The sequence below is a fragment of the Triturus cristatus genome, chromosome 10, assembly GCF_964204655.1.
Source record: "Triturus cristatus chromosome 10, aTriCri1.1, whole genome shotgun sequence".
Classification (NCBI taxonomy): Eukaryota; Metazoa; Chordata; class Amphibia; order Caudata; family Salamandridae; genus Triturus; species Triturus cristatus.
Window position 1 is genome coordinate 448,831,711 of NC_140593.1, and position 26,679 is coordinate 448,858,389.

The window sequence follows — 26,679 nt, forward strand, 5'->3', positions numbered from 1 at the left end:
ATGCTACCATCCAGTCTCCTGGGTCCAGAACACACAAAACCTTAGCCAAAGTGAGCATTATGAACTTCTACTTCTTGAGGATGAGGTTGAGGATTCTCAGATCTAAGATAGGGTGAAGCCCTTTGATCTATTCGGGAATCAGAATGTAGTGGGGATAGCAAACACTGCCTACTTCTGACATGGAACCCTCTATATGGTTCACTTGGCCAAGATAGCAGTGACTTCCTCGGGGAGCAAGGACAAATGATTCTCGGTCAGCGAGTCGTGAGTTGAAGGCCAAGGGGAGGGGAGGATTCGGAGGGAATGGAGTAGCCCCTCCGAATGATCTGTAAGACCCACCTGTCCAATGATATAGACTGCCAGTGACGGAGATAATGGCTGATTCTGCCAACAACTTGACACCCATGATCTTGAAGAGAAAGATTAAGAGGGCTTAGAGTCTGTGGCTGCAGGGGTATTGGTGGTTGTAGCAGATCTCTGCTTATCGCACCACAGGATCAGTATGAAGCTGTGTCCCTGCACAGCCTGGGAAGCTTGCATAGGTCGGTGCTGCAGTATGGTTGGCGCAGTTGAAAACCCCTTCCCGAGCCACGAAATGGGCGATAGGCAAACTGGGGTACACGAGGGGCAACCAAGAGGCCTATGGACTTGGGCGTAACTTGCAAGTCCTTAATGCTCTTCAGTGCCGAGTCAGCCTCGTCTTCGAAGAGACGGTTGTCAACAAAGGGCATGTCAATGAGGGCAGTCTGGACATCCCCTGAGAAGCCAGATGTTTTCAGCCAGGCGTGGCATCTAAAAGCCACCGTCCTCGAAACCGCTCTGCATAGCGAGTCGGTCGTATCCAAACCACACCTAACGGTGAACTTCGCTGCAACTCTTCCCTTCTTGACCGCTTGGGAGAACATGGCCCGGCCTTCCTACTGGACCTGTGGCAATACTTGCGCAACCATGTGCCACAAAGGCTGGTTGGGAGTAGTAGTCCAATAAGCGTAAAGTGTTCACTGACCACAAGGCTGGTGGAAGAAAACATCTTCTCCAAGCTGTCCAGCCTCTTGGATTCTCTGTCCAAGTGTGCGGCACAGAATGTGCCATGGGAAGTAGATGTTTGGACCACCGAGCTCTCAGGGGAGGGTGTTGGATGTGGAAGTTCGGGTCTCAAGGTGCGGGGCGCTGGGCAATTGTCCTATTCATAGGAGCCCTTGTGCTGGGTTTGGACTAGGTTCCCACTAGGACATCCGTAAGTGCTTCATTAAAAGGGAGCAAGGGTCCTGAAGAAGAAGCTCCTGGCTGTAGCACTTCTGTCAAGCTGTTAGTCTTGACTGCCTGTAGGAAGCAAGCTCTGTATATACTATACCAAAGTGAGGTATATTGTGCACAGAGTCCAGTGGAACCCGAAAGGTAGGCAGAGGTAAAGTAGATAGCACCTCACTCTCTATTTGTGGTAGTGTGGTCGAGCAGTAAGGCTTCATCAGAGGACAGTGTTAAGTATTTGCTGTACACACTCAGTCAGCAAATATATTCACACACTAAAAGACTGAACTTGAGACCAATTGTTTTTGTATAAAAATATTCTTTTAGTTATTTTATTTTTTAGAACCAAGCAAGCCTGGGACAGGTAAGTGATCAATACTTTGCAGTAAATATACAGTTGTAATACAGTTTGGATTGTAATTGTAAACGCACTTTGTTTTGACTTACAGTATTGTTTCTGAGAAATGCAATGCTTTGTAAATACAGAACATATACTTTGTACAGGATTTTCAGTAAAATTACAGGTAAGTTACTTTTGAGATGACTTTTCTTACACAGGGTAGTATACCTGGATACTACACTGGGGCATTTCCTGTAAACAGGTAAGTAAAATCGTTTTTGTTAGTTAGTGCAATTTAAAAAAAATTCTTTAGGTTTTCAAACTCCACACTTAAAAACTTTTCCAAGAAAAACAGTCAATGTTATCCTATGAAGGAAAATAGCGATATCGGTTTTAGGATAAGTATTCTGTAGTGGGAGTTGAGGTTCTGGGGGTAGACTCAGGGGTCCCCCAGGGTCAGGCATGCACTCTCCTTACACCCTCAGCGGCACTAGAGCAGCCGGGTGCAGAGTGCTGAGGTCCAATGTTATCCAACGGGGTATAGGGGGCCTCCGGTCGGTGGCTGCTGACGAGCAGGCCACTTGGTTGTGGGAGCAAAGCTCCTGGACGTTAGCTCAGGGCAAATGGGGAAACAAAGAAGCACCAAAAGTTCACCCTTAGCGGCACTAGGGCGGCCGGGTGCAGGGTGCCGTTTCAACATCAGGCACCCTGTTGTTTGCAATTGGGGACCTCTGGTTTGCACAGGCACTGCAGGCTGAGGGACGAGGTGTTCTGGGTGCGACCACCACTTCGAGAGGTAAGTTGGGATGTTGGGGGTTGGTTAGGCACCGTCGGATGGGCCACCCAAGGCCATAGGGCGTCGGGTGCAGGGGTGCCTTTTAGGGTCGGATCTTCTTACCAGCTCCTGGTCGCGGTTGGGGGGGCCTTCTGGATTTGGACTGCAGGTGTCGGCTGGAGGTTTGAGGCAGGTCAGGTGTAGCCGGATCTTGGGTCAGGATTGCCGGGGATATCTCCTTGTGGTGGTTGCCCACTCGAGCTCGGGCTGTGGACGGCGGGTGCAGTGTGGTGCGGATTCGCGGTGTCCGGCCGGAGCCAGAGGTTGGAGATGAACAAATCCGGTGTTAACGGGAGACAGTCTTTGTGGTTGAAGGCAGGCAGGTCCTACGGGGTTTTCAAAGTTGCTGGCTGCAGTACACACCGGGATTTCACAGGAGCAGGTTTGAGGTGGAGACCGGCCGGTAGGGCTAGGGCCAAGTCAGTGGGCGTCTTGCTTGTTAGCTTCAGCATGGCTGTTCGGTCCTTCTTCTTTTCTTGTAGTTTCTTCTGGTCTGAGGAAGCAAGGTTCAGGGTTTCCCCTGAATACTAGATTTAGGGGCACTACACATAGGTAAAAAGGTTGGGACCAATGGGTTCCTTCCCTGGAGTGAGTACACCCCCTATTATGCCACCCTCCAGTGGCATAATAGGCATAAGCCTTTCTCTGTTTGGCTGAGTCCCCCCATCTGCAAGATGGCGGGGACTTAGAGTTGTGCCTTCCCCACCTGAGGGGTGGAGTTGGCAGAGATGGGCACACTTCTCTTCCTCACTTGTTTTTCCCGCCGGTTTTCCCACCCAAAGTGGGGGTCAGAACCAGTGGGGACCAGTTGCTGGAAGCAGCAAGTTGCCTGGGGAAGATCACAAAGGCGGCAAGCCTTTGAAGCTTCCCCTTCGAGAACCCTGCCCATCCTGGGGAGGAGGCTTGGCACCTCATCCCAGGATGTGCATTGTTTCAGGCCCCCAAGAGCAGCAGGTTCTCGACCCAGGGGGCCAGAAACATGTCTGGTGGTGGCAGCTGAAAGCAGCCACACAGCATGGACACTAGTGGTAGGTTAGTTTTCAGGGGGCATCTCTAAGATGCCCCCGTGTGCATTTTTCATTAAATCCCACACTGGCATCACTGTGGGTTTAATGTGCTGAGAAGTTTGATACCAAACTTCTCAGTTTTCATTGTAACCATTATGGTGCTGTGGAGTTCATAATGACAAATGCACAGCACCATATTCTCTTAGTGGCAGCACTGCACTTACAATGCCTAAGAATGAAGTTAGACACTGTAGGGGTACAGGGCTTATGCACCTGTACCCTCACCACTGGTATAGTGCACCCAGCTAGAGGGGTGACTGACTTATGCCAGGACAGTTGGTTGTTGACATGGCACACAGGGATGTGTTCCATGTCAACACTTCACTTTGTTCTGCACCAAAACACGCAGCCTGCAAAGGCAGCGTGTGAGTGTGAAGGTACAGGACCTCTAGGGGTGGTACAATAAGTGCAGCAGCCATTAAAGGCCTTCTCTGGTCACAGTGCCCCGGGTACCTGTGGTATCATTTACCAGAGGCTGACCTATGGCCAGAGATGCCAATTGGATTTAGGCTTCAATGCAGTTTTTAGGGAAAGAACAAAGGCCCTGGGTACCTGGTTAGCGGGAGCCCAGGGCACACTCAGTCAAAGCACATCAGCATTTCAGCAAAAAGTGGGGGCAACCATACAGAAAGAGGGCACTTTCTCACACTGCCACCCTGGCAGCTCAAGATACAGGACCTCAACTGCCCTCTTCACCACCATGGAATAAGATTCTCCCTCCTAAGTGCCATGGTAGGGGGAGAAAGCATACCAGTATCTGGGGATGTGTCCAGACCACTGGCATGTCAGAGTTCCTCACACCTGTCCATTTCCTGGCCTTCTAACTGGTATTCTAAATGGTCCAGTGACCCCCCTCCTATTCTTCCCTGAAGCATAGCCCTTCAGAATGGGGCTCAGGCACCGACCCAGGAACCATAGGTCCTGTTGGCACCGGAATCAGCACTGATTGATGCTGTTCCGGCTCCTTGTTGGATTTGTGGATGTAAATGGGGCTGGTGGAGCCGGTGGTGATTGGCGCTGGGGTCGGGGTAGGTCACTGTGACATAAACACAGGTCTGGATCCGAAGCCGCGGGTGCAGAACCCGCTGGGGGCCCCTCTGAAGGTGCACTGGAGGGGGATGTCCACTCAAATATGAGTCAAATGGCCACGTACAATTCTTTATGTGAGAGGGGTTGCTCCTGCACCAGGAAAAGGTAGGAGGCATAGAGTCGGCCCTGGCAACAATTCCAAAGAACCGTGCCTTGAACGTCAACGTTCCAATGGCGCGTCAGCCGACGGATAAGGAGAAGTTGAAGCATGCTTCGACTTCTTGTGCTTATGCTTCTTCCCCGAGTGTCCAGATGACCTGGAATGGGAGGAAGGCGACTTGGGGCTCTTGGAGTGGTTCTGTGGCCTTTCACTCGATCAGGGCCGAGACCTCTGAGGACTCGCTTAACACTGCATCAGATGCCAAGCCAAGAGCAGCTTCAGGGACCGCACCCTCAAAGCCTTCGGTTCCATAGCCTCGCAGTTGGAGCATGACTTGGAGACGTGGTCGCGCTCGAGACATGACGGACACCCAAGATGTGGATTTGTAACCGATATAGTGCGATGACAGGCCCCACCGATCTTCCTCGAACACATAACCTCGAGACACCAGGAAAAAAAATCCCTCAAAAAAGAATACAACAAAAAAATGTTTAAAAAATCTGTCAAAAAGCAACAGAGGGGTAGCTCTTTCTCCGGATCAGTGGTAACTGTCACAGAAAGAAAATAACTCACGCCAGCGCACTGAGGTGGCACCTATATAGGTGACATGGACGTAATATCCAGTGAGGATGACGCAGACGCCACGCGGAGCCAATTGACGCCACCGACTGGCACGCAGGGGTACTGCTCATGCAAAAATGTTCCTGATCCAGTCTGATGCCTGGGAAATTCAAAGGTAAGGAATCGGAGGCTAGATGTCTCTATCAGATAAAGGGCCACCGTTAAACTTGTATTAACCACCCACTCTAAGAATAACTTGTTCACAGTTTTCCATTTATGAAATGAATACAGAAGGAGAGAGGCCTGTTGGGGTATTAGACTGACTCTCTGAAAGATACTTAAAATTATGCGTTTCAGACAAGTCAAGCGGGCATCTCTTCCTCAACAGCATAAGTAGAAATACCAGAAAAATGTAACACAATATTCAAAGTACCCAGATCAGAGATGACTGCTTTGTTAGTAGCCAGCGCCACTACCTCTAAGAAAGCACTACCCAGAAAACAAAGCAAACGTTTGAAGATAAGTGCAAGCAATAAAAAAAATATTCCTGCTAAGTGTAGCTATTTTCAAATTACAGTGTCTCTAAAATACAGACCAAATTCAAACGCGCAAAAATCCTACTTCAAGACCAAGGTAATGGTTCCACTGACAGAAAAAAGAGGCACTACGATTCTTTTTTAATCGAAACTAAGAAATTAACATGTTACTGCACTGTTAGACTGACTTCAGAATCGTTACTCCTTCCTTGTAGAAATAAGTATTCAGATGGTTTAACTTGTGGAGATGCTCTAATGGAAAGTAATTAATGAAATAAAGTTGGCAGTACAGCCCCAGAAAAAGACAAGGCTAAGAGAAAATACTATAAAAATAAATAAATAGGAACTCTAAACCTTGTTGACCAAATACAAATTGTCTACTGTTTCTTAGATGTAGCATAAAAATGGTGATTGGTAAAATCTGTATAAATTCTAACTGTACAATACAAAGTATAGTGAAAATAAACATACGTAAATGGGTACAGATACTTCTTGTTGAGGTACTGATTGGGTGGGTTCCAGGATGTGTTGCACCAATTCGGTATATTTGTTTACAGGAAAATTCTGTATTATTACTATCATGTACAGAAGGTATCCGAGGTCTAAAATGTCGCCATCGACACGATTTGATATTCACTAGCATCTGACTGAGGTCTGTTGAGAAGCATCTGTCGGAGGTATTAGTTTCTGAGGTATTGGCAAATTGATTGAGTGAAGGATGTTGCCGTGAGGAGAGCGTCTCAACATCCATATCATGCAATGAACTGTCATAGTCCCAATGAGCTCTGTCAAGAAGCACCCTAGGGTGAAGAAAGAGAAGAAAATATACATATTCATTATTCTTACGAGCCAGCTTGAAAACTCAGTAACTTAGGAGAATTGAATTATCTAATACATTTCATTTTTGAAGGACATCCATCTAAATTTGCAAAAGCAACTGATATTATGAGAACAATGTGCTATTCATTGAATTGGATTCAAGATCTCAATCGTTGATACAAAAAATTTAATACTTGTGCCAATGTGGTAATAGAAGCCAGCAAACACTCCCAAGATCCCACCGTAGAATGAAAAAGCAGGCTATCAGTTGCATGAAGAATTAGATTCCCAACAATGTTAAAAAAATATCATGACAGAGGTTCAAGTTCTCTCAGGCATTGCGCAGACAACCTTGTTCAGGACATTTTGTGAAACCTGCCTGGGTTGAAGCCAGACTAGAAACGTGTTGCTTCGTCTATAAAAAAAACTATACTGTGATGTTAGGAATGAAAGACGTCTCTTCCACATGTTCTTAAGTGCTTACAGGCCTGTCCTCAGTATACAATTTCTAGTTACCAATGTGTAATGCCAGGTACCAGATGCTTTTCACCATGCCACTGATACTACTGTTATGAAAGAAAAAAAATATGAGAACGCAGTGGAACAGCAGAGGGTGTCACACAGCTATACGTGGTGAAAGAGCAGTGCAGGCCAAAAACTTGTGCAGATGAAAAAGAGGTGAAGAGTTTACTTGCAAATAGAGTGTGCGAACTGTAAGGTCATACTTAAAGGAAAACACATGTTTGAGAAGCTTGAAGGTATGCAAGGCCTTAGCAGACAGGCACATTGGCACATATTCTGTGTTTTCTATAGACTGAAACGTGATTAGACAATAGGAGCAGGAGACTGAATTAGCCAAGAACACACAGAATCTGATTAGAGGTCTTAGGAGCACAATGATAGAGCACACATACAAATAAAAATGCATTCAACCCAAATACACATGCATTCGAAATTAGCAGAATGCTTAGTCTGTTAAGCATTGTTAGAACTACAATAAAGGATGTGTGGAATTAGATTAACGTCTAAGGTCACTGGTGACCTAATGTTTTTTCATAACATATGTGTACCAATGTGTAACTGTCTAGTAAGTTGAACTTTTGTAATTAGCATTGTTTAATTGTGTATAAAAAATATCTAACGATGAAGGCAAATTGAGACTGGCTGATTACTTGTGTGAAGACGGTTACTCTCCCTGCCGCAAAAGTAAACAGTAGTTTTTAATTTCCAAGAGGAGTCTGTCTTTTTCTTCATTTTTAAGCTACCCTGCAGCAGTTGGTGAGCCAGTCAATGGGCCCCTTTTGTCTTCAACCGACTGCTGCCACCGGAGCACTGCCTGGCACTGCTGCATGGATCATTGCACATCGTTGATGAGGTAAGCAGACATTGTGTTCTTTAAAGTTCTGCCTATTCACAGTGGACGGGTAGGATCCTAGGATTGCCATCTTTAAGGTGGGGACAATGCAGACTTCGATCCATGTTTTTGTATATATTGTAAGACATGACTCTTTAGGCAATGGTAAATACAGATGTAGATATAAGGATATAAGAGAGACAAGGGTATCGCATGCAAGCTTGTGCACATGTGTTGCACAATATTATGTTGAAGGCGCTACATAGACAGTTAAAGTTGGAAGTGACCAATGTGTGTGAATGAAGTTGAGCTGCCAATATTTGTTCCAATATTTAACATAGAGGGACTGCTGAAAGGCTGATGTTACTAGACTTACCTCTAGGTATGATCTGAACACTTGAATTGCCACCTGGACCTAATGTCCAGAAGTCATACCACGGTCTATGAGACACATGGTGTGAGGGTAACTCTGTCTAAGTTTGGATCGAAGTGGCCAATGGTTGCAGACTGCAATTAACGTATAGAGCAAAACAATGATGATTCACATTTAGAAGAAGTTGAAGTGCGTTTAAAATGTTGATGGTGAATGCCTGCAAGTGCATGTGAATGGAAATATGTCCACAAAGTGATGATGTTATTGCATAAAGTTATTGTATTGCATAATGTTTAATATAGGATTGTTTAGACGCACTGACAGATTTCCTTGTTTATAAGGATTAGTGTGAAGTTTAAAAAAAAAAAAGTAAAATTGGTAAGACAGATAAAAAGTTAAATTGTAAGAATGTATAGAAATATAAGAAAATATGGAGTCTCCCCTGCCGCGTATGCAAAAGACTTTTCCAAACGATCAGAGGAAATTGAAAAATATTGTTTAGAATGGTTTAAAGCCACTCAGAAATATGCATATCCCTGGACAAAGGAAGGGACATTTGACAATAAAATATTAGAACATATTGTTATGCATCTTAAAAGTAAATTTGCAGGAGCCAAATTGCAGAAGCCAGTAGCCATTCTAGCTTTATGGTAAGCCTTTTGTGAGAAGTTTAAGGACTCCACTAAAGTTGATACTCCTAGTACCCCGTTCATCCCCCACCTCCATATTACACTATGAGTACTACTCCCAAGGTACCAGGTATATATCCCCTGATGCAGCTACAAGAAACCGCAGTGGGATATGAGAACCCTGAAGTTGAGACCCCTTCAGAATACCCAAAGAACTCCTTAATGTCGCCCGCAAATGTCAAAGCCAAGACATCTGAGCACTCCCAGACAGCAAGTAAGGGTGGGTGACTCTCAGTTTTCAGGTCAAGGAACTCTCAGTTTTCAGGTCAACTAGAAGCGCAGTTCCAACTGCATTTAAATCCAGCCTCTCCCCAGGAAGACAGAAGTGAAGAACAGAGTCCAGGAGACAGTGATGACAGTCACATGTTTCATCATCCGCATCACACTTTTTACAGAAAAGAGACACAACAGGACGGGTAGTTAGAGAATGAATGTCAACCACACAGCGAAGAAATACAGATGATGCTAGATAGAGTGACTGTGTACAAGGCTGTCAGTTGCGCGAGTATGCCGTGATGGCCAGTGTAGGAGAGTAGGGTCTGCTTTCTATGTTCACCCCCACTTTTTGCTTTTGCTTTACTGGTTTTCGACTTAGATGTGGCTGTGGGCCTGCTAATCAGACCCACAGCCCTGCTGTTCTCTCTCTAAATTAATACTATGTACTTTAGGTGCATAACCCATTTGGATAGGATCACCTTATTGGCCCCTGTACAGTGTACCCTAGGTACCCAGGGCATAGGTGTACCCTAGGCCTACCAGGGGCTGCAGCATGTATTATGCCACCCCTGGCCTGGCCTTCCATTTTGACACAACTGGCTGATCACTCAGCTGGGGCAAGGTTGTGTACTCACCCCTTGCTTAGGTGTAGTATTCCTATACCTAACTTACATATAGACACATGTGTACCTATCAGTCACTCCTATGGCAGGCCTTGACAATCCTGGAGGCAGAGTGCTTGGTAACATGTGAGATGGTGCTCTAGCATGAGCTGAGCCGGTCTGCAGCTTTCGGAACCATGTCCTTATAGCTGTTCTATGATATAGCCTACCATATACTCTTAAAGTGCCTTATAATCTTAGACGGTTATGGTAACTATGGTTTGGCTTTATCAAAACATGTCGTGTAAGGTGTCTAACACTAGGGAATAATACCCCCATGCCATTTCTGGACATGAGAATATTATTCCCCCCTTCTAGAGGGAGAGACATGTTAAAATCATACTTCAACTGTTAGCCTCTGACCAAAGCCTCAGCATCACAAAATGGATACTGCTGCCACGACACAAGTCTGACCTCCTGCAGCTGGGAGTGATCCCAGCCAGGGAGGCCTGGACAATAGGTTTCCTGCTTGGGGAGGTGCTAGCACCTCTCCAGACAGCCTTTAGTGTATTGGGGCAGGGTGGGCTGAAAGGAATGAGACATGCCTGGGGCACACAAGGTGTTCCTTGCATAGTCCAGTTCAAACCGGCGCTGGGGCACTCCAGCCCCAGCTCTGGCGCGAAACTGGACAAAGGGAAGTGGGTGTAACCACCCCCTCCCAGGTCCCACCCATAAGGCGTGACCTAGCAGGTATCCCAGCCCCCCAGATTAGTATAAGAGTGGGAGTTGGGCCTCAAGACTTTAGATTATCCTGAACCTGCAAAACTGAACAGAAACTCTGGACCTTCGACATTCGACGAAAGAAGAAGACTGAAGAATCTCCCTTGTAGCCAAGGAGTGGCTACCCTGTGCAAACAGGCACCATCAAGAGACTACCCTTTGCTTTGCGACCGTTCTACGAGGAACCGACTGCAGAGCCCGACCAGAGCCTTGACTTCCAGACTTCTCCGACCCTCATCCACATCTGCAGCAGAGCTGAGATCCGTGGAGGCGACGAGCGACGTGGGACCGGCTACCTGGGAAAAGTGGCTAGTAACTTACAGCGCAGCTTCTGAGGTACCCTCGAAGTTGTGCACCGGGGATTGAGAAGCCCCAACCCCAAGCACCATCTGCACCGAAGACCAGCCCCCCACACTCCATGAGTCCTGCATGGGGCCCTTCAGCATTTTCCTGCTTGCCGCGTCTGTCCGGTTGCTTGCCCGCTGGCTAGTGGCCTTTGTGACGACGCTCCCTGAAATCTTCTGCGCTGGTTTGGCTCCTCCAGACTGGCTCCCTCTTCTCTGCAAAGAAGAAGCACCCCAGACCTTCCTGGTCTGCACCAGAAGCAAGTCCTTTGTTCTTCGTGGGTTCCGCTTGCCAAGGCTTGGTGAGTCCTAGTCCAACTTCGACGCCGCCGACAGCAAGAGCCTTCGTGGGACAGCTCGCCTCCTGGTCCTGGTCGTCCTCGACGCTTCCTGGTCCTCCTGGCTGCAGCGACAAGCTTCACCTTCACCTGCAACTCTTCACGACATCGCCTGGTTTCTTCCTGGTTCCACGTGGTCACTGGCTAGTGACCTTGACTCTGTCCCTTCTGCTTGCAGGTTTCTTCTCTTCTTGATCCCAGCCTTGGGATCCACCGGACACTCTCCCCTGACTGCCTGTCAGCATCTTTCTTCAGGCATCCATAGGAGTCGACGACGAAAACGACGCATCTTCACCCCTATGCACCCGCAGCCTGTGGGCTAGGTAACTTGGGTACTCCGGTGCTCATCAGGATAGTGACTATCCTAGTGTCTAGTTTTCAAGTCTCAACTTCCTAGCTACTCCGGAAGTGTCCTAAATCTACCGTTTTCTAAACTGTACTATTGCTATTGACTTTTACGCATTACGCGTGAGTGTTTCCACTCTGCACACGAATCCCGTGGGCCTCCCACTTCCTAACTAACGCTAGTGTAGTGTAGCCCCAGCGATTCCCTAGGCCTAGGCCTATTCTATTTCCGTGACAGTGGTTCTTATACCACTTACTTAGTATATGGTTTGCGTGGCCCCTAGGGCCTAACTGTATTACTTACCTGTGTGACTTACTGTATGCATTAATAAGACTGTGTTGTACTTACCTCTAATCTCAAAGAGTGCTGAGGGTTTGCTTAGAATAAATACACTTTATTTTATATATATATCTGTTGTGGTGTCCTTTCATTTGGTATTCAAGGGATTATATATGGTATCACAGCTGGCTTCACATGCCATTCAGAGTTTAGCCTAAGACTGCTCTTGTCCATGCTACCACTAGGATAGCTGGTCTATAAGGTTGACTTTACAACCAATCACCATAAGGGTATTTGGACTGATATAAGGTGTACACTATAACTAGTGACATCATACATCAGGCCAACTTCTCACATTGGTGAGCAGCGGTTGGGATCTGAGCTTGCTGTTGTAATACCATTGTAATCTTGAGATACTAAATTGAAAGATCACACAGATATTGTCTAGGTACATATAACATAGATTATTATACTTAAGTCCTACTGGACTTTGTAGCTGTAGGTTGAAGGGAGTAACACACCCTGACTACAACTACTAGAAAGGTTTAGTAGATACAACTAGTGTAGGTAGGTGCACACACCACACCCTCACTAGATCATGTCTCTGAGAGTAGATCAAGTAGATGCTCTCTCAGGAGGATCAGGTCTGCAAAAGATCCCCTCTAGATATGATACCTTAACATTCCAGGAGACAATTGTGCACCTCCAGAGGAATAAAACAGGGTGCAAACCCTACCCTCCTTCAGTTAAGACAACTCCTAGAGGAGTATGATGCTCAGAGGGCATCTCAGGCAGGTGCCCTAGGCACAGAGGAGGGTCTACCCACCACAGAGGAGTCAGATGGGGCTTCAGATGGGGAGGTAGACAGCCAGAGCCAAGTAAGGAGACTTAGCCAGGCTAACTTAAGTTTACATGGGAGTTTGCATGGGGTCCCCCCATACAGACCCACAAGTAGGCATTCACAGAGAAGCAGGAGGGACAGATCCCCTTCAAGGGAATCCATCCACTCCCATGTCTCTAGCATCTCTAATGCTTCCTCTCACAGGGGAATGACTTCACCTGAGAGAAAGGAGCATGCAGCCAGAATGAGGGAGGCTAATCTGAGGATTCAGAGGGAAGAACTTGCCCTTGCCAAAGAGAAGCTTGCTCTGGCTAGAGAGCAAAAGTTAAGTGGGTTAGAACCCACTGGTGGCAGCAACATTCCTAGAGATAGAGACAGGCACTATGATAATAGAAACCTGAGCAAGATTGTCCCTCCCTACAAGTGTGGGGATGACATCCACAAATGGATAACTGCTTTGGAGAGAGCTTGCAAAGTACAGCAGGTACCCCAAAGTCAGTGGGCAGCTATCTTGTGGCTCTCCTTCTCTGAGAAAGGAAGAGACAAGCTCCTCACAGTTAGTGATGAGGATGCAGATAATTACACTGTCCTGAAGAGTGCTCTGATTGATGGGTTTGGCCTAACCACTGAACAATACAGGTTGTTGTTCAGGGATACCCAGAAGACACAGACTCAGGACTGGACTGACTTTGTAGATTGTGCCACTAAGGCTCTGGAAGGCTGGCTAATGGGAAGTAAGGTTAAGGACTATACAGGATTGTATAATTTGATCATGAGAGAGCAAATACTTAACAACTGTCAAAACCAGCTATTGCATCAACACCTGATTGATTCTGATCTGACTTCTCCCCAAGAATTGGGAAAGAAGGCAGAAAGATGGGTCAGGACTAGAGTTAAGCAGAAAAACCAGAACCAGGGCGGTGATCAGAAAAAGGCAGACCAGAAGGGTAATGAGCAGAAACAAAAAGACCAGAAGTCTTCACCAGGCCCCCAAAAGGCTCAGGGGGAGGGTGGTTCCAAAAAGGATAAGAAGAAAGATGGCCAAAAGAAACCATGGTGCAACTATTGTAAGTCCAACTCACATTGGTTTAGTGAGTGCACCAAAAAGGATAAGCCCCCAGCCACCATTGCCCCTAAGGCAACTGTACCCCCTAGTTCAGCTGTAAGTGGTGGTTCCCAGCAAAAGGGTGTAGTAGGGTTAACCCTGGGAACTGAGGAGGATTCTGGCCTAGTCAGAGTACCTACTCAGGCTGTCCTGATCTGTGATGGGGACTTAGCTTTGTCCTCTACTGTAGGCCCCAGTAACCTGGGCAAGTACAGACAGTCACCTTTTATCAACCAAAGAATGGCTCAGGCCTACAGGGACACTGGAGCTAGTGTCACAATGGTGACACCTGCTTTTGTGGACCCTGGACAGATCATACTAGGTGAGAATTACCTAGTGACCAACGCTAGCAATGCCACTACCTCCCATAGTGTGGCTATTGTTAACTTCTCCTGGGGAGGGGTAACTGGCCTCAAGAAAGTTGTTGTTAGTTCAGACCTTCCTGTAGAGTGTTTACTGGGCAATGATCTTGAAACTTCAGTTTGGTCTTAAGTGGAGTATAGGACCCATGCAGAAATGCTGGGGATAGATGCACATGTCCTTGCTGTGACCAGGTCACAGGCCAAAAAGTGCAACACTGAACAAGTGCTGGATCCTGAAACTATGGACCAGTCACAATCCAAGAGAAAGAGCAGTAGGGTTAAGGCTGTGCCTTCCCCCCTGCCTCAGGTGGTGGATCAGCCCTCCCAGGAGGATGATTCTGAGAGCCCTGAAGGAACTGTCCTAGAAGAACTTGAACCTGATCAGGTTGAGTTTCTTGGGACAGGGGGACCTTCCAGGGCAGATCTGAGGCAGGCTCAATTAGACTGCCCCTCTCTTGAACCCCTCAGACAGCTGGCTGCTGCTGAGGCTGCAGGGAATGCTCAAGGTACCCATAGAGTGTATTGGGATGAAGGGCTACTGTACTCAGAGGCTAGAGACCCCAAGCCTGGTGCATCCAGGAGGTTGGTCATACCACTGAAGTTCAGAGGCTTCCTTCTAACCTTGGCCCATGATATTCCCCTTGCAGGACATTTAGGCCAGAACAAGACTTGGGACAGGCTTGTCCCTCACTTTCACTGGCCCCATATGTCAGAAGATACCAAGGAGTTTTGTCGCTCCTGTGTCACCTGCCAAGCCAGTGGCAAATCAGGTGGCACCACAAAGGCCCCCCTCATACCACTACCTGTGGTGGGGGTCCCCTTTGAAAGAGTGGGCATAGATATTGTAGGACCAATGGACCCACAAACAGCATCTGGGCACAGATTCATACTGGCGATAGTGGACCATGCCACCAGGTACCCAGAAGCAATTCCCCTGAGGACCACAACAGCTCCTGTTGTGGCAAGGGCCCTGCTTGGAGTATTCTCCAGAGTGGGCTTTCCAAAGGAGGTCATTTCTGACAGAGGTGCCAACTTTATGTCAGGATACTTGACTGCAATGTGGAAGGAGTGTGGTGTTAACTATAAGTTCACCACACCCTATCACCCACAGTGCAATGGGCTTGTTGAGAGATTCAACAAGACCCTAAAGGGAATGATAAAAGGATTACCAGACAAGCTTAGGCGAAGATGGGACATCCTTTTACCCTGCCTTCTGTTTGCTTACAGAGAGGTCCCACAAAAGGGGGTTGGCTACAGCCCTTTGAGCTTTTGTTTGGGCATCCTGTAAGAGGACCCCTGTGTTTGGTGAAGGAAGGATGGGAGAGACCTCTCAGACAACCCAAACTGGACATAGTGGATTATGTACTTGGTCTCCGCTCCAGGATGGCAGAGTATATGAAGAAGGCTTCTAAAAACCTTGAGGCAAGCCAAGAACTCCAAAAAGCTTGGCATGACCAAAAGGCTGTACTGACTGTTTACCAGCCAGGACAGAAAGTGTGGGTGTTGGAGCCAGTGGCCCCAGCAGCACTCCAAGACAAATGGTCTGGACCCCACACTATTGTTGAGAAAAAGGGAGAAGTCACCTACTTGGTGGACCTTGGGACTCCCAGAAGCCCCCACAGGGTGCTTCATGTCAACAGATTGAAGGCATATGTTGACAGGGCAGACATGGGGCTACTCATGGCTACAGATGAGGGGCAGGAGGAAGAGAGTGACCCTCTCCCAGACCTGTTGACTCAGAACCCTGATGATGGATCAGTTGATGGTGTGGTCTTTTCTGACAGCCTCACTGTCCATCAGCAACAGGACTGCAGACAGGTTCTGCAATCCTACAGACATATGTTCTCTCTGACCCCAAGTCAGACAAACTGGTGCACCCATGAGGTGGACACTGGTGACAGTCTGCCTGTGAAGAGTAAAATCTACAGGCAACCTGACCATGTCAGGGACTGCATAAAAGTTGAGGTACAAAAGATGTTGGAGCTGGGAGTCATTGAACCTTCAGAGAGCCCTTGGGCTAGTCCTGTAGTCCTTGTGCCAAAACCTCACACCCAAGATGGTAAGAGAGAGATGAGGTTTTGCGTGGATTACAGAGGTCTCAATGCTGTCACTAGGACAGATGCCCACCCAATACCTAGGGCAGATGAGCTCATTCACAGACTGGCAGCTGCTAAGTTTTTGAGCACATTTGACCTAACAGCAGGCTACTGGCAAATCAGACTAGCTGAGAGTGCAAAGGCCAAAACTGCTTTCTCGACCCCAGGAGGACATTATCAATTTGTGGTAATGCCCTTTGGTTTGAAGAATGCACCTGCCACTTTCCAAAGGCTGGTGAATCAAGTCCTTACTGGGTTGGATGATTATTGTGCAGCTTATTTTGATGATATTGCTGTCTTTAGCTCCACCTGGGAGGATCACCTGGTCCACCTGAGGAATGTTTTAGAGGCCCTGCAAAAGGCAGGCCTCACTATCAAGGCCACTAAGTGCCAGATAGGGCAGAGCAAGGTTGTATACCTGGGCCACCTAGTTGGTGGGGGTCAGGTTCAACCACTGGAGAGCAAGATCCAGACCATAAAGGACTGGGCTCCTCCAACTACCCAGACTCAGGTCAGAGCTTTCTTGGGCCTGACTGGGTACTACAGAAAGTATGTTAAGAACTATGGGTCCATAGTGACACCACTTAATGACTTGACCTCCAAGAAGATGCCAAAGAAAGTTCAGTGGACAGTAAGCTGTCAAAAAGCATTTGATGACCTGAAGCAGGCCATGTGCAGTGCACCTATTCTGAAAAGTCCAGACTACTCCAAAGAGTTCATTGTCCAGACAGATGCTTCTGAGTTAGGTGTGGGAGCTGTTCTTTCACAACTGAATGTAGATGGTCAAGACCAGCCCATTGCTTTTATAAGTAGAAGGCTGACCCCTAGAGAGAAACGTTGGTCAGCTATTGAGAGGGAGGCCTTTGCTGTGGTTTGGGCCCTGAAGAAGCTGAGGCCATACTTGTTTGGCACTCACTTCAAGATTCAGACAGACCATAAGCCCCTCTTGTGGCTAAATCAGATGAAGGGTGAAAATCCCAAACTTCTTAGGTGGTCCATTTCCCTACAGGGGATGGACTTCACAGTGGAACATAGACCTGGGACTGACCATGCCAATGCAGATGGACTCTCCAGATATTTCCACTTAGAACATGAAGACTCAACTGGTCAAGGTTAGTTTAATGTCCCTAAGTTTGGGGGGGGGTTGTGTAGGAGAGTAGGGTCTGCTTTCTATGTTCACCCCCACTTTTTGCATTTGCTTTACTGGTTTTCGACTTAGATGTGGCTGTGGGCCTGCTAATCAGACCCACAGCCCTGCTGTTCTCTCTCTAAATTAATACTATGTACTTTAGGTGCATAACCCATTTGGATAGGATCACCTTATTGGCCCCTGTACAGTGTACCCTAGGTACCCAGGGCATAGGTGTACCCTAGGCCTACCAGGGGCTGCAGCATGTATTATGCCACCCCTGGCCTGGCCTTCCATTTTGACACAACTGGCTGATCACTCAGCTGGGGCAAGGTCGTGTACTCACCCCTTGCTTAGGTGTAGTATTCCTATACCTAACTTACATATAGACACATGTGTACCTATCAGTCACTCCTATGGCAGGCCTTGACAATCCTGGAGGCAGAGTGCTTGGTAACATGTGAGATGGTGCTCTAGCATGAGCTGAGCCTGTCTGCAGCTTTCGGAACCATGTCCTTATAGCTGTTCTATGATATAGCCTACCATATACTCTTAAAGTGCCTTATAATCTTAGACGGTTATGGTAACTATGGTTTGGCTTTATCAAAACATGTCGTGTAAGGTGTCTAACACTAGGGAATAATACCCCCATGCCATTTCTGGACATGAGAATATTATTCCCCCCTTCTAGAGGGAGAGACATGTTAAAATCATACTTCAACTGTTAGCCTCTGACCAAAGCCTCAGCATCACAAAATGGATGCTGCTGCCACGACACAAGTCTGACCTCCTGCAGCTGGGAGTGATCCCAGCCAGGGAGGCCTGGACAATAGGTTTCCTGCTTGGGGAGGTGCTAGCACCTCTCCAGACAGCCTTTAGTGTATTGGGGCAGGGTGGGCTGAAAGGAATGAGACATGCCTGGGGCACACAAGGTGTTCCTTGCATAGTCCAGTTCAAACCGGCGCTGGGGCACTCCAGCCCCAGCTCTGGCGCGAAACTGGACAAAGGGAAGTGGGTGTAACCACCCCCTCCCAGGTCCCACCCATAAGGCGTGACCTAGCAGGTATCCCAGCCCCCCAGATTAGTATAAGAGTGGGAGTTGGGCCTCAAGACTTTAGATTATCCTGAACCTGCAAAACTGAACAGAAACTCTGGACCTTCGACATTTGACGAAAGAAGAAGACTGAAGAATCTCCCTTGTAGCCAAGGAGTGGCTACCCTGTGCAAACAGGCACCATCAAGAGACTACCCTTTGCTTTGCGACCGTTCTACGAGGAACCGACTGCAGAGCCCGACCAGAGCCTTGACTTCCAGACTTCTCCGACCCTCATCCACATCTGCAGCAGAGCTGAGATCCGTGGAGGCGACGAGCGACGTGGGACCGGCTACCTGGGAAAAGTGGCTAGTAACTTACAGCGCAGCTTCTGAGGTACCCTCGAAGTTGTGCACCGGGGATTGAGAAGCCCCAACCCCAAGCACCATCTGCACCGAAGACCAGCCCCCCACACTCCACGAGTCCTGCGTGGGGCCCTTCAGCATTTTCCTGCTTGCCGCGTCTGTCCGGTTGCTTGCCCGCTGGCTAGTGGCCTTTGTGACGACGCTCCCTGAAATCTTCTGCGCTGGTTTGGCTCCTCCAGTCTGGCTCCCGCTTCTCTGCAAAGAAGAAGCACCCCAGACCTTCCTGGTCTGCACCAGAAGCAAGTCCTTTGTTCTTCGTGGGTTCCGCTTGCCAAGGCTTGGTGAGTCCTAGTCCAACTTAGACGCCGCCGACAGCAAGAGCCTTCGTGGGACAGCTCGCCTCCTGGTCCTGGTCGTCCTCGACGCTTCCTGGTCCTCCTGGCTGCAGCGACAAGCTTCACCTTCACCTGCAACTCTTCACGACATCGCCTGGTTCCTTCCTGGTTCCACGTGGTCACTGGCTAGTGACCTTGACTCTGTCCCTTCTGCTTGCAGGTTTCTTCTCTTCTTGATCCCAGCCTTGGGATCCACCGGACACTCTCCCCTGACTGCCTGTCAGCATCTTTCTTCAGGCATCCATAGGAGTCGACGACGAAAACGACGCATCTTCACCCCTATGCACCCGCAGCCTGTGGGCTAGGTAACTTGGGTACTCCGGTGCTCATCAGGATAGTGACTATCCTAGTGTCTAGTTTTCAAGTCTCAACTTCCTAGCTACTCCGGAAGTGTCCTAAATCTACCGTTTTCTAAACTGTACTATTGCTATTGACTTTTACGCATTACGCGTGAGTGTTTCCACTCTGCACACGAATCCCGTGGGCCTCCCACTTCCTAACTAACGCTAGTGTAGTGTAGCCCCAGCGATTCCCTAGGCCTAGGCCTATTCTATTTCCGTGACAGTGGTTCTTATACCACTTACTTAGTATATGGTTTGCGTGGCCCCTAGGGCCTAACTGTATTACTTACCTGTGTGACTTACTGTATGCATTATTAAGACTGTGTTGTACTTACCTCTAATCTCATAAAGAGTGCTGAGGGTTTGCTTAGAATAAATACACTTTATTTTATATATATATCTGTTGTGGTGTCCTTTCATTTGGTATTCAAGGGATTATATATGGTATCACAGCTGGCTTCACATGCCATTCAGAGTTTAGCCTAAGACTGCTCTTGTCCATGCTACCACTAGGATAGCTGGTCTATAAGGTTGACTTTACAACCAATCACCATAAGGGTATTTGGACTGAAATAAGGTGTACACTATAACTAGTGACATCATACATCAGGCCAACTTCTCACAGCCAGTATCCTAAGAAAAAGACACGACTGAAGATAATTTATCACCTTGGCAGAAGGAGAAAGGGAATGTAATAGTTTCACCAGAGAGTGTTTTGGAAAGGTTGTCACAAAGTGAGGGTAGGAGAAATACGAGAGAAGTCAGAAGAGGAGGATATTGTGAATCTTTCAGGACAAGTTCAGGGCCATTTTGGGAGGATGTTAAATAGAATAGAGTCCATACAAAGGCGTTAAGATAATATGGGTGAAATATTTATATCCCCAAAATCTAGGAACTCCACTTATGATATTGGCACTCACGAAAGGCCCCTTATCTATTTACATATCTCAAAGGGTGCAAGGGGTTTACCTAATCGCACTGATACCAGAGAAGGAGAGCAGGATATGATGTCTTAAGCTAGGGAACCCCGAGCAACAGAGCTTGAGCGGCTGCAGTATCATTGAACAGAAAGCCAGCCAGATCCAAGGATGGGATCTTGTGAGGCTATGGGAGAACTAACACTAAATGATAGGCCAATGCAGCAGATGAGAATTTAATCAGTTTTGCGCAGCGCGGATCTCACCCCTAGTGAGATCATTGCTGAAGGAGAGAATAGTTAACACAGTTTTGCGCCATGTGTCTAATTTAGCAGAATGGACCAAAGGGTTAGCACCACAGATGAGTCCATGGTCACAAGCAGGGTCCTTTGATCCACGTGATGGAGTAGTTTCTTTTCTGTAACTCCAGTTCTGTAGTAGGGGTATCTCTGTTATAGTCATAATCTAGTGAATAGTCCCGCCCATGTGCGTGGACCCCGGAGCAATAAAAAATAATCTCTAAAGGTGACAAATCATGCAGACCTGCATACACCTTTAAGAGAGAATTTAATTTAAAGACAGATAATGCAGCCTATACCCACAGGCTACACTGTCCAGTACTTCAACTAGAATTCCACCAACATCCACAAACAGCACTGCCTGTCTAGTTTTTCTCCACATAGGAAAAAACCCTGCCTCTACCAGCAAAAGCCTCTGGAATGATAGAGAGGAAGGAGAGGACAGACAAGCCCCATAGGCTGCCATTATGTGGCTTAGAACAGGATACTGTGCCTTTAAGAAAACTTTCCAGATTTCCAGAACTTTCTCCAGTATCCCAGAATGCCCAGCAGGTCCCATTTACTTTCAGTTCTTTTTGAAGGCGTAGCACGCCAGACCTGTAGCATTCTTCATACAAATAAATCTCTCCACCGGGGAGGAGGGCGGGCGCTTATGACTATAACAGAGATACCCCTACTACAGAACTGGAGTTACAGAAAAGAAACTACTCCTTCTGTAGTAGGGGATCTCTGTGTATAGTCATAATCTAGTGAATAGAATGGCAAGCCCATCCCCACACAACAACAGCGGTGGAGAACAAACAAGACAAACCCACTACTGTGCGAACAAATTTCACAGCGAAGCCTGCCCAACCTGAGCATCTGCCCTGGCATCCGAGTCCAGACAGTAATGCGCAGCAAAGGTATGGACCGACTTCCAAGTGGCCGCCTTGCAGATTTCCGCAATCGGAACATTACGCAGCAAAGCCGTCGTGGCAGCCTTGCCCCTGGTGGAATGAGCCTTAGGTTTACCCCCTAAGGTCTTATTAGCCTTTTGATAACACAATTGTATGCAGGACACAATCCACCGAGAAATGGACTGCTTAGAGGTCGCAAGACCAGTCCTGACTGAGCCATAATTAACAAACAATTGGTCAGACCTACGAATATCCTTGGTCTTATCCAGATAAAATTTCAACACCCTCCGAACATCCAGGGAATGGAGAGACCTTTCCGCTGGCGAAGAGGGATTCTGAAAGAACGTAGGTAAAGTTATAGTCTGGTTGACATGAAAGTCAGAGATAACCTTAGGAAGAAATTTAGGGTGAGTACGCATCACAACCTTAGCAGCATGAAACACAGTATAAGGTTCTTGACAACATAATGCCTGAAGTTCACTCACCCTGCGGGCCGATGTGATGGCCACTAGGAACGCCGCCTTCCAGGATAGGTGCTGCAATGAAGCCTTGTGAATGGGTTCAAAAGGCTCCTTCATCAGTCTGGACAGCACCACATTCAAGTCCCAGGAAGGCGAGGGAAGTCTGACGGGAGGAAACACTTTCTTCAAGCCTTCCAAAAAATCCTTGACCACAGGGATCTGAAAGAAGGAAGTCTGTGAAGGGCATTTCCTGTAAGCAGTCAAAGCAGCCAGATGAACCTTAATGGAATGGAAATTAAGGCCAGACTGCGCCAGATGTAAAAGGTATGGAAGGATGACATCTTCCTTACATGTTGTCGGATCAAAGTTCTTGGACTTACACCAGATACAGAACCTCTTCCACTTGTAAGCATAGGATGTCCTAGTGGAAGGTCGTTTAGACTCCTTCAGTATGTCCATACAATCGTCTGGTAGATTCAGATGGCCATATTGCACTATTTCAGGAGCCATGCCGCCAAACTCAAAGACGAGAGATTGGGGTGCACCATCCGCCCCCCGAACTTCGTGAGAAGGTCCGGCCTGCACGGCAACCACATGTGAGGAAGGAGAGACCGGTGAAGAAGGTCCGTGAACCACCACTGCCTGGGCCACTCCGGGGCGATCAGGATCATCCGCGCCCTGGACTGGGACAGCTTGATGAGCACCGCCGGAATCAGGGGAATGGGTGGAAAAGGGTGGAAAAGCGTACAGAAAGCTGTTCGACCAATCGATCCATAGCGCATTCCCCAGCGTCCCCCGCTGGTAGTACCTGGATGCGAAGTCTCGGCATTTGCTGTTTTCGGCGGTGGCGAACAGATCTACGTCTGGAGTCCCCCACCTTGCGAAGACTTCTCCTAGTACTTCGTCGTTTATGACCCATTCGTGGTTTTCCTGAATCAGCCTGCTCAAGGCGTCCGCCTGAGCATTCTGCACCCCTGGCAGATGCGTGGCCGTAATCGTCAGTCCTCTGGCCAGCAGCCAGATCGCCTGCGCCTCCTGCGACAGAGTGCGCGATCTCGACCCCCCCTGCTTGTTGAGGTAATACATCGTAGTTGTATTGTCCGTCTGTATCAGCAGCGAGTTGGTCTGGAAGGACGGAAGGAAGGCCTTCAGCGCCAGGAAGACAGATCTGAGTTCCAGGAAATTGATGTGGTATGTCGATTCCAAAGCAGACCACTTTCCTTGAATCTGCAAGTCCCCGGAATGCGCTCCCCAGCCCTGGAGAGACGCATCCGTCACGACACTCGTCGTGGGAATGTCCTTGTGGAAGGGAACCCCCTTGAGGAGGTTTTCCGCCGAACACCACCACTTCAGAGACTGAAGAGCATGCAGCGACAGTCGTATCTTGTCGTCCCAAGAGCCTGTCCTCTGATCCCACTGATCCTCCAAACACTCCTGCAGTGGTCTCATGTGTAGCCGAGCGTGAGGCGTGAGGAAGATACAGGAGGCCATTGATCCCAGCAGCGAAGACACCTTCCTCACTGTCGTCGATGGAGCAGTCCTGAGGTCCTGAGCCTTCCGAAGGAGTGATAACCGTCTCTCCTCCGAAGGAGACACGCTTGCTGACCGCGTATCGATGGAGGCCCCCAGGTACTGTATGCACTGGACCGGAGTCGTAACCGATTTGGACATGTTGACGTGTAACCCCAGCTTGTGCAAGAGCTCGCCCGTCCATCGGAAGTGTTCTTGCGCTTCCGCGAAGGATGATGCCTTGATCAGCCAATCGTCCAGATACGGGTAGACAAACACCTTGTTCCTCCGCAGGTGTGCCGCCACCACCGCCATGCACTTCGAAAAGGTCCTGGGCGCAGACTTTAGCCCGAATGGCAGTACTGTGTATTGATAGTGATTGGCGCCGACTTGGAATCGCAGGAACTTCCTGTGCTTCCGTGCTATGGGCACGTGGAAGTACGCATCCTGTAGATCTATGGCACAGAGCCAGTCTCCCCGTTGCAGCTGAGGGTAAATCTGGTGCAACGATAGCATGCGAAACTTCTCTCTGCGAATCCATTTGTTTGCCTGTCGCAAATCCAGAATGGGCCGGAACTCGTTCTTGTCCTTCTTGCGAACGAGGAAGAACCGAGAGTACAGACCTCTTCCCCTTTGAGACAGAGGTACCTCTTCTACCGCCTTTTTTCTCAACAAGATGTCTGCCTCCGCCTGGAGCTCTCTCAGCTGGAATCGAGAGCTGACCGGCGGAATCGCTGGAGGCGGGCTGATAAACCGAAGACTGTATCCATTGCAAACAATATTCAGCACCCACTTGTCCCGAGTAATTTTTCTCCACTCTGCCGGAAAAAATTGAATGCTTCCCCCCACTGGAGTGGGTAACGGTTGAGGGGGAAGTAGCCGCTCAGGGCCGAGACCCGGCCGGGTCCTTGGTTGTGGTAGTAGCCTGCTGGCCTCCTCTACCCCTCTGACGCTTCTGGAAGGGCTTGCGGAACTGCTGCTGTTGTTGCTGCTGCTGTCCCGAGCCCTGCCCACGCCCTCTGCCCGAAGACCCGAACCTCCTCTGGAACGGGCGCTTCTTTTTCTCGGCCTTCTGCAACCCGACGGCCGTCAGGGTTTCCGTCTCAGCCTTCATGCGGGCCATCTCATCGTCCGCATGCTTCCCGAACAGGGTTTCCCCCGAGAAGGGCAGGTTGGCCACTCTTTGCTGCGCCTCTGGCTTGAGGGACGTCAGGCGCAACCACGAATGGCGCCGCTGGTGGACGCCATGACAGTAGGCGTGGGCGGCCAATAAAGATACATCCGCCGCTGCGCTGATCGTTTGGTTCGAAACCAGCATGCCTTCGCGCACTGTCTCCAAGAAGTCCTCCTTCTTGTCCCGTGGCAGTAGGTCTGCATATTGCTGCAGGGACTCCCACAGGGCCCGGTCGTAACGGCCCAACAAAGCCCCTGCACTCGCCGCCTTCATGGTGGTGGCGGCGGTACCACACACCTTCCTGCCCGCAGAATCCAGCCAGCGGCTTTCTTTGTCAGGTGGAACCGTGGAAGACGGGGCGGTCGCATGTTGTTTTCTTGCCGCCGTCACGATCACCGAATCCGGCCTCAGGTCCACTCTCAAAAAGGACGGATCCGACTCCGGGGCCCTATACTTTTTCATGAGCCTGGAAGGAGCGGCCTTCGTCGTCGCATGAGTGAGGAACAGCTCCAAGGCGGGTTCCACCAGTCCTGGTACAAGAGGCAGTAGGGGGCGAGACAGGTGTTTTTTATGAAGCGTCTCGAATATCACGGACGTCGTGGGTGTTCGAACCGTCACCGTGATACCCAACTTTGCAGCCCCTCGCAACAGCACCTCTTGGAACGAGACCAAGTCGTCCACCGGAGACACCCAAGTCCCCGGGGAGTCCGACAGCGTCGGGGAAAGGTCTCTGTCCGAGGAGCGCGTGCGCGACCTGGACCTATACCTCCTACGGCGTCGTCTTGAGTCCGACGAGGACCGTCCACGGCTCCGTGATCTTCTCCTCCTGTGAGAGCGGGAGCGCGACCTCTTCGGCTTCGGCCTGTCTGCCGGTCTCGCCGGTCCAGGCGACCGTGGGCGTCGTGGCTTCGGGGTCCCCTGCGGCGGAGTCGGGTACCGTGGAAGGGAAACCGACCGCGGGGGAACCGGCGGCGGTCCCACAGGAGTGCGTGGCAGCGACAGAGGCTGGGGCGGCGGAGGCAGCATCCGCGGCCGAGGTGGCGGTGGTGGAGGTGGCGGTGACGGAGGTGTTGGTGGAGGTGGTGGTGGAGGCGGAGGCGGGAGAGGATGCGGCGACGGAGGCATCCGAGGAGGCGTATACACCACCGAGTACACCGATCCCGGTGACTCTCTCTTCCTCGACGTCGATCTTCTCCTCGACGTCGATCTTCTCCTCGACGTCGATCTTCTCCTCGACGTCGATCTTCTCCTCGACGTCGATCGTCGCCTCGACGGCGACCTGTGCCTCGACGGCGACCTGCACCTCGACGGCGACCTGTGCCTCGACGGCGACCTGTGCCTCGACGTCGATCTTCGCCTCGGCGTCGACCTGTGCCTCGACGGCGACCTGTGCCTCGACGGCGACCTGTGCCTCGACGGCGACTTTGCCTCGACGGCGACCTTTGCCTCGACGGCGACATTCGCCTCGACGGCGACCTCAAGCGTCTCGACGTCGATCTCCTTCTCCTCTTCATCGACGGCGAACTGCGATCCCTCGACGGCGAATGCCGACGCCGGGTCCCATCTCGACGACGACCGCTGGACGGGGCCGACGACGGCGTCGTCGCCGACGACGCCGATGTAGTCGACGGCGGCCTATTCAGGTCCCTCGACGGCGATCGTCGACGCTGCTTCTCCCCAGAGCCCTGGGGAGACGGCGAACAGACGGTGGTCATCCTCCTCGACGTCGCCGTCGACGCCCTCGATGTCGACGGGGAGTGGGAGCGCTTACTGGTCTTCCTGCCCCTGGGGAGCCCCCAGGGGCCTCAGTATGGGCCAAATCAGCCCCTCCAGACCC

At 49.5% G+C, this 26,679-nt stretch overlaps 1 protein-coding gene across 2 annotated transcripts in view; it reads right to left on the bottom strand.

Annotated features, from left to right (window-relative positions):
* Window positions 1–26,679, bottom strand: part of EPC1 (enhancer of polycomb 1) — a 1,219,015-nt gene that overhangs the window by 274,145 nt on the left and 918,191 nt on the right. For both annotated transcript variants that reach the window (XM_085631852.1, XM_085631851.1), the window contains exon 10: window positions 6,251–6,579. In XM_085631852.1, coding sequence (XP_085487978.1) covers window positions 6,251–6,579 — 329 coding nt within the window. The remainder of the gene's footprint in view (window positions 1–6,250; window positions 6,580–26,679) is intronic.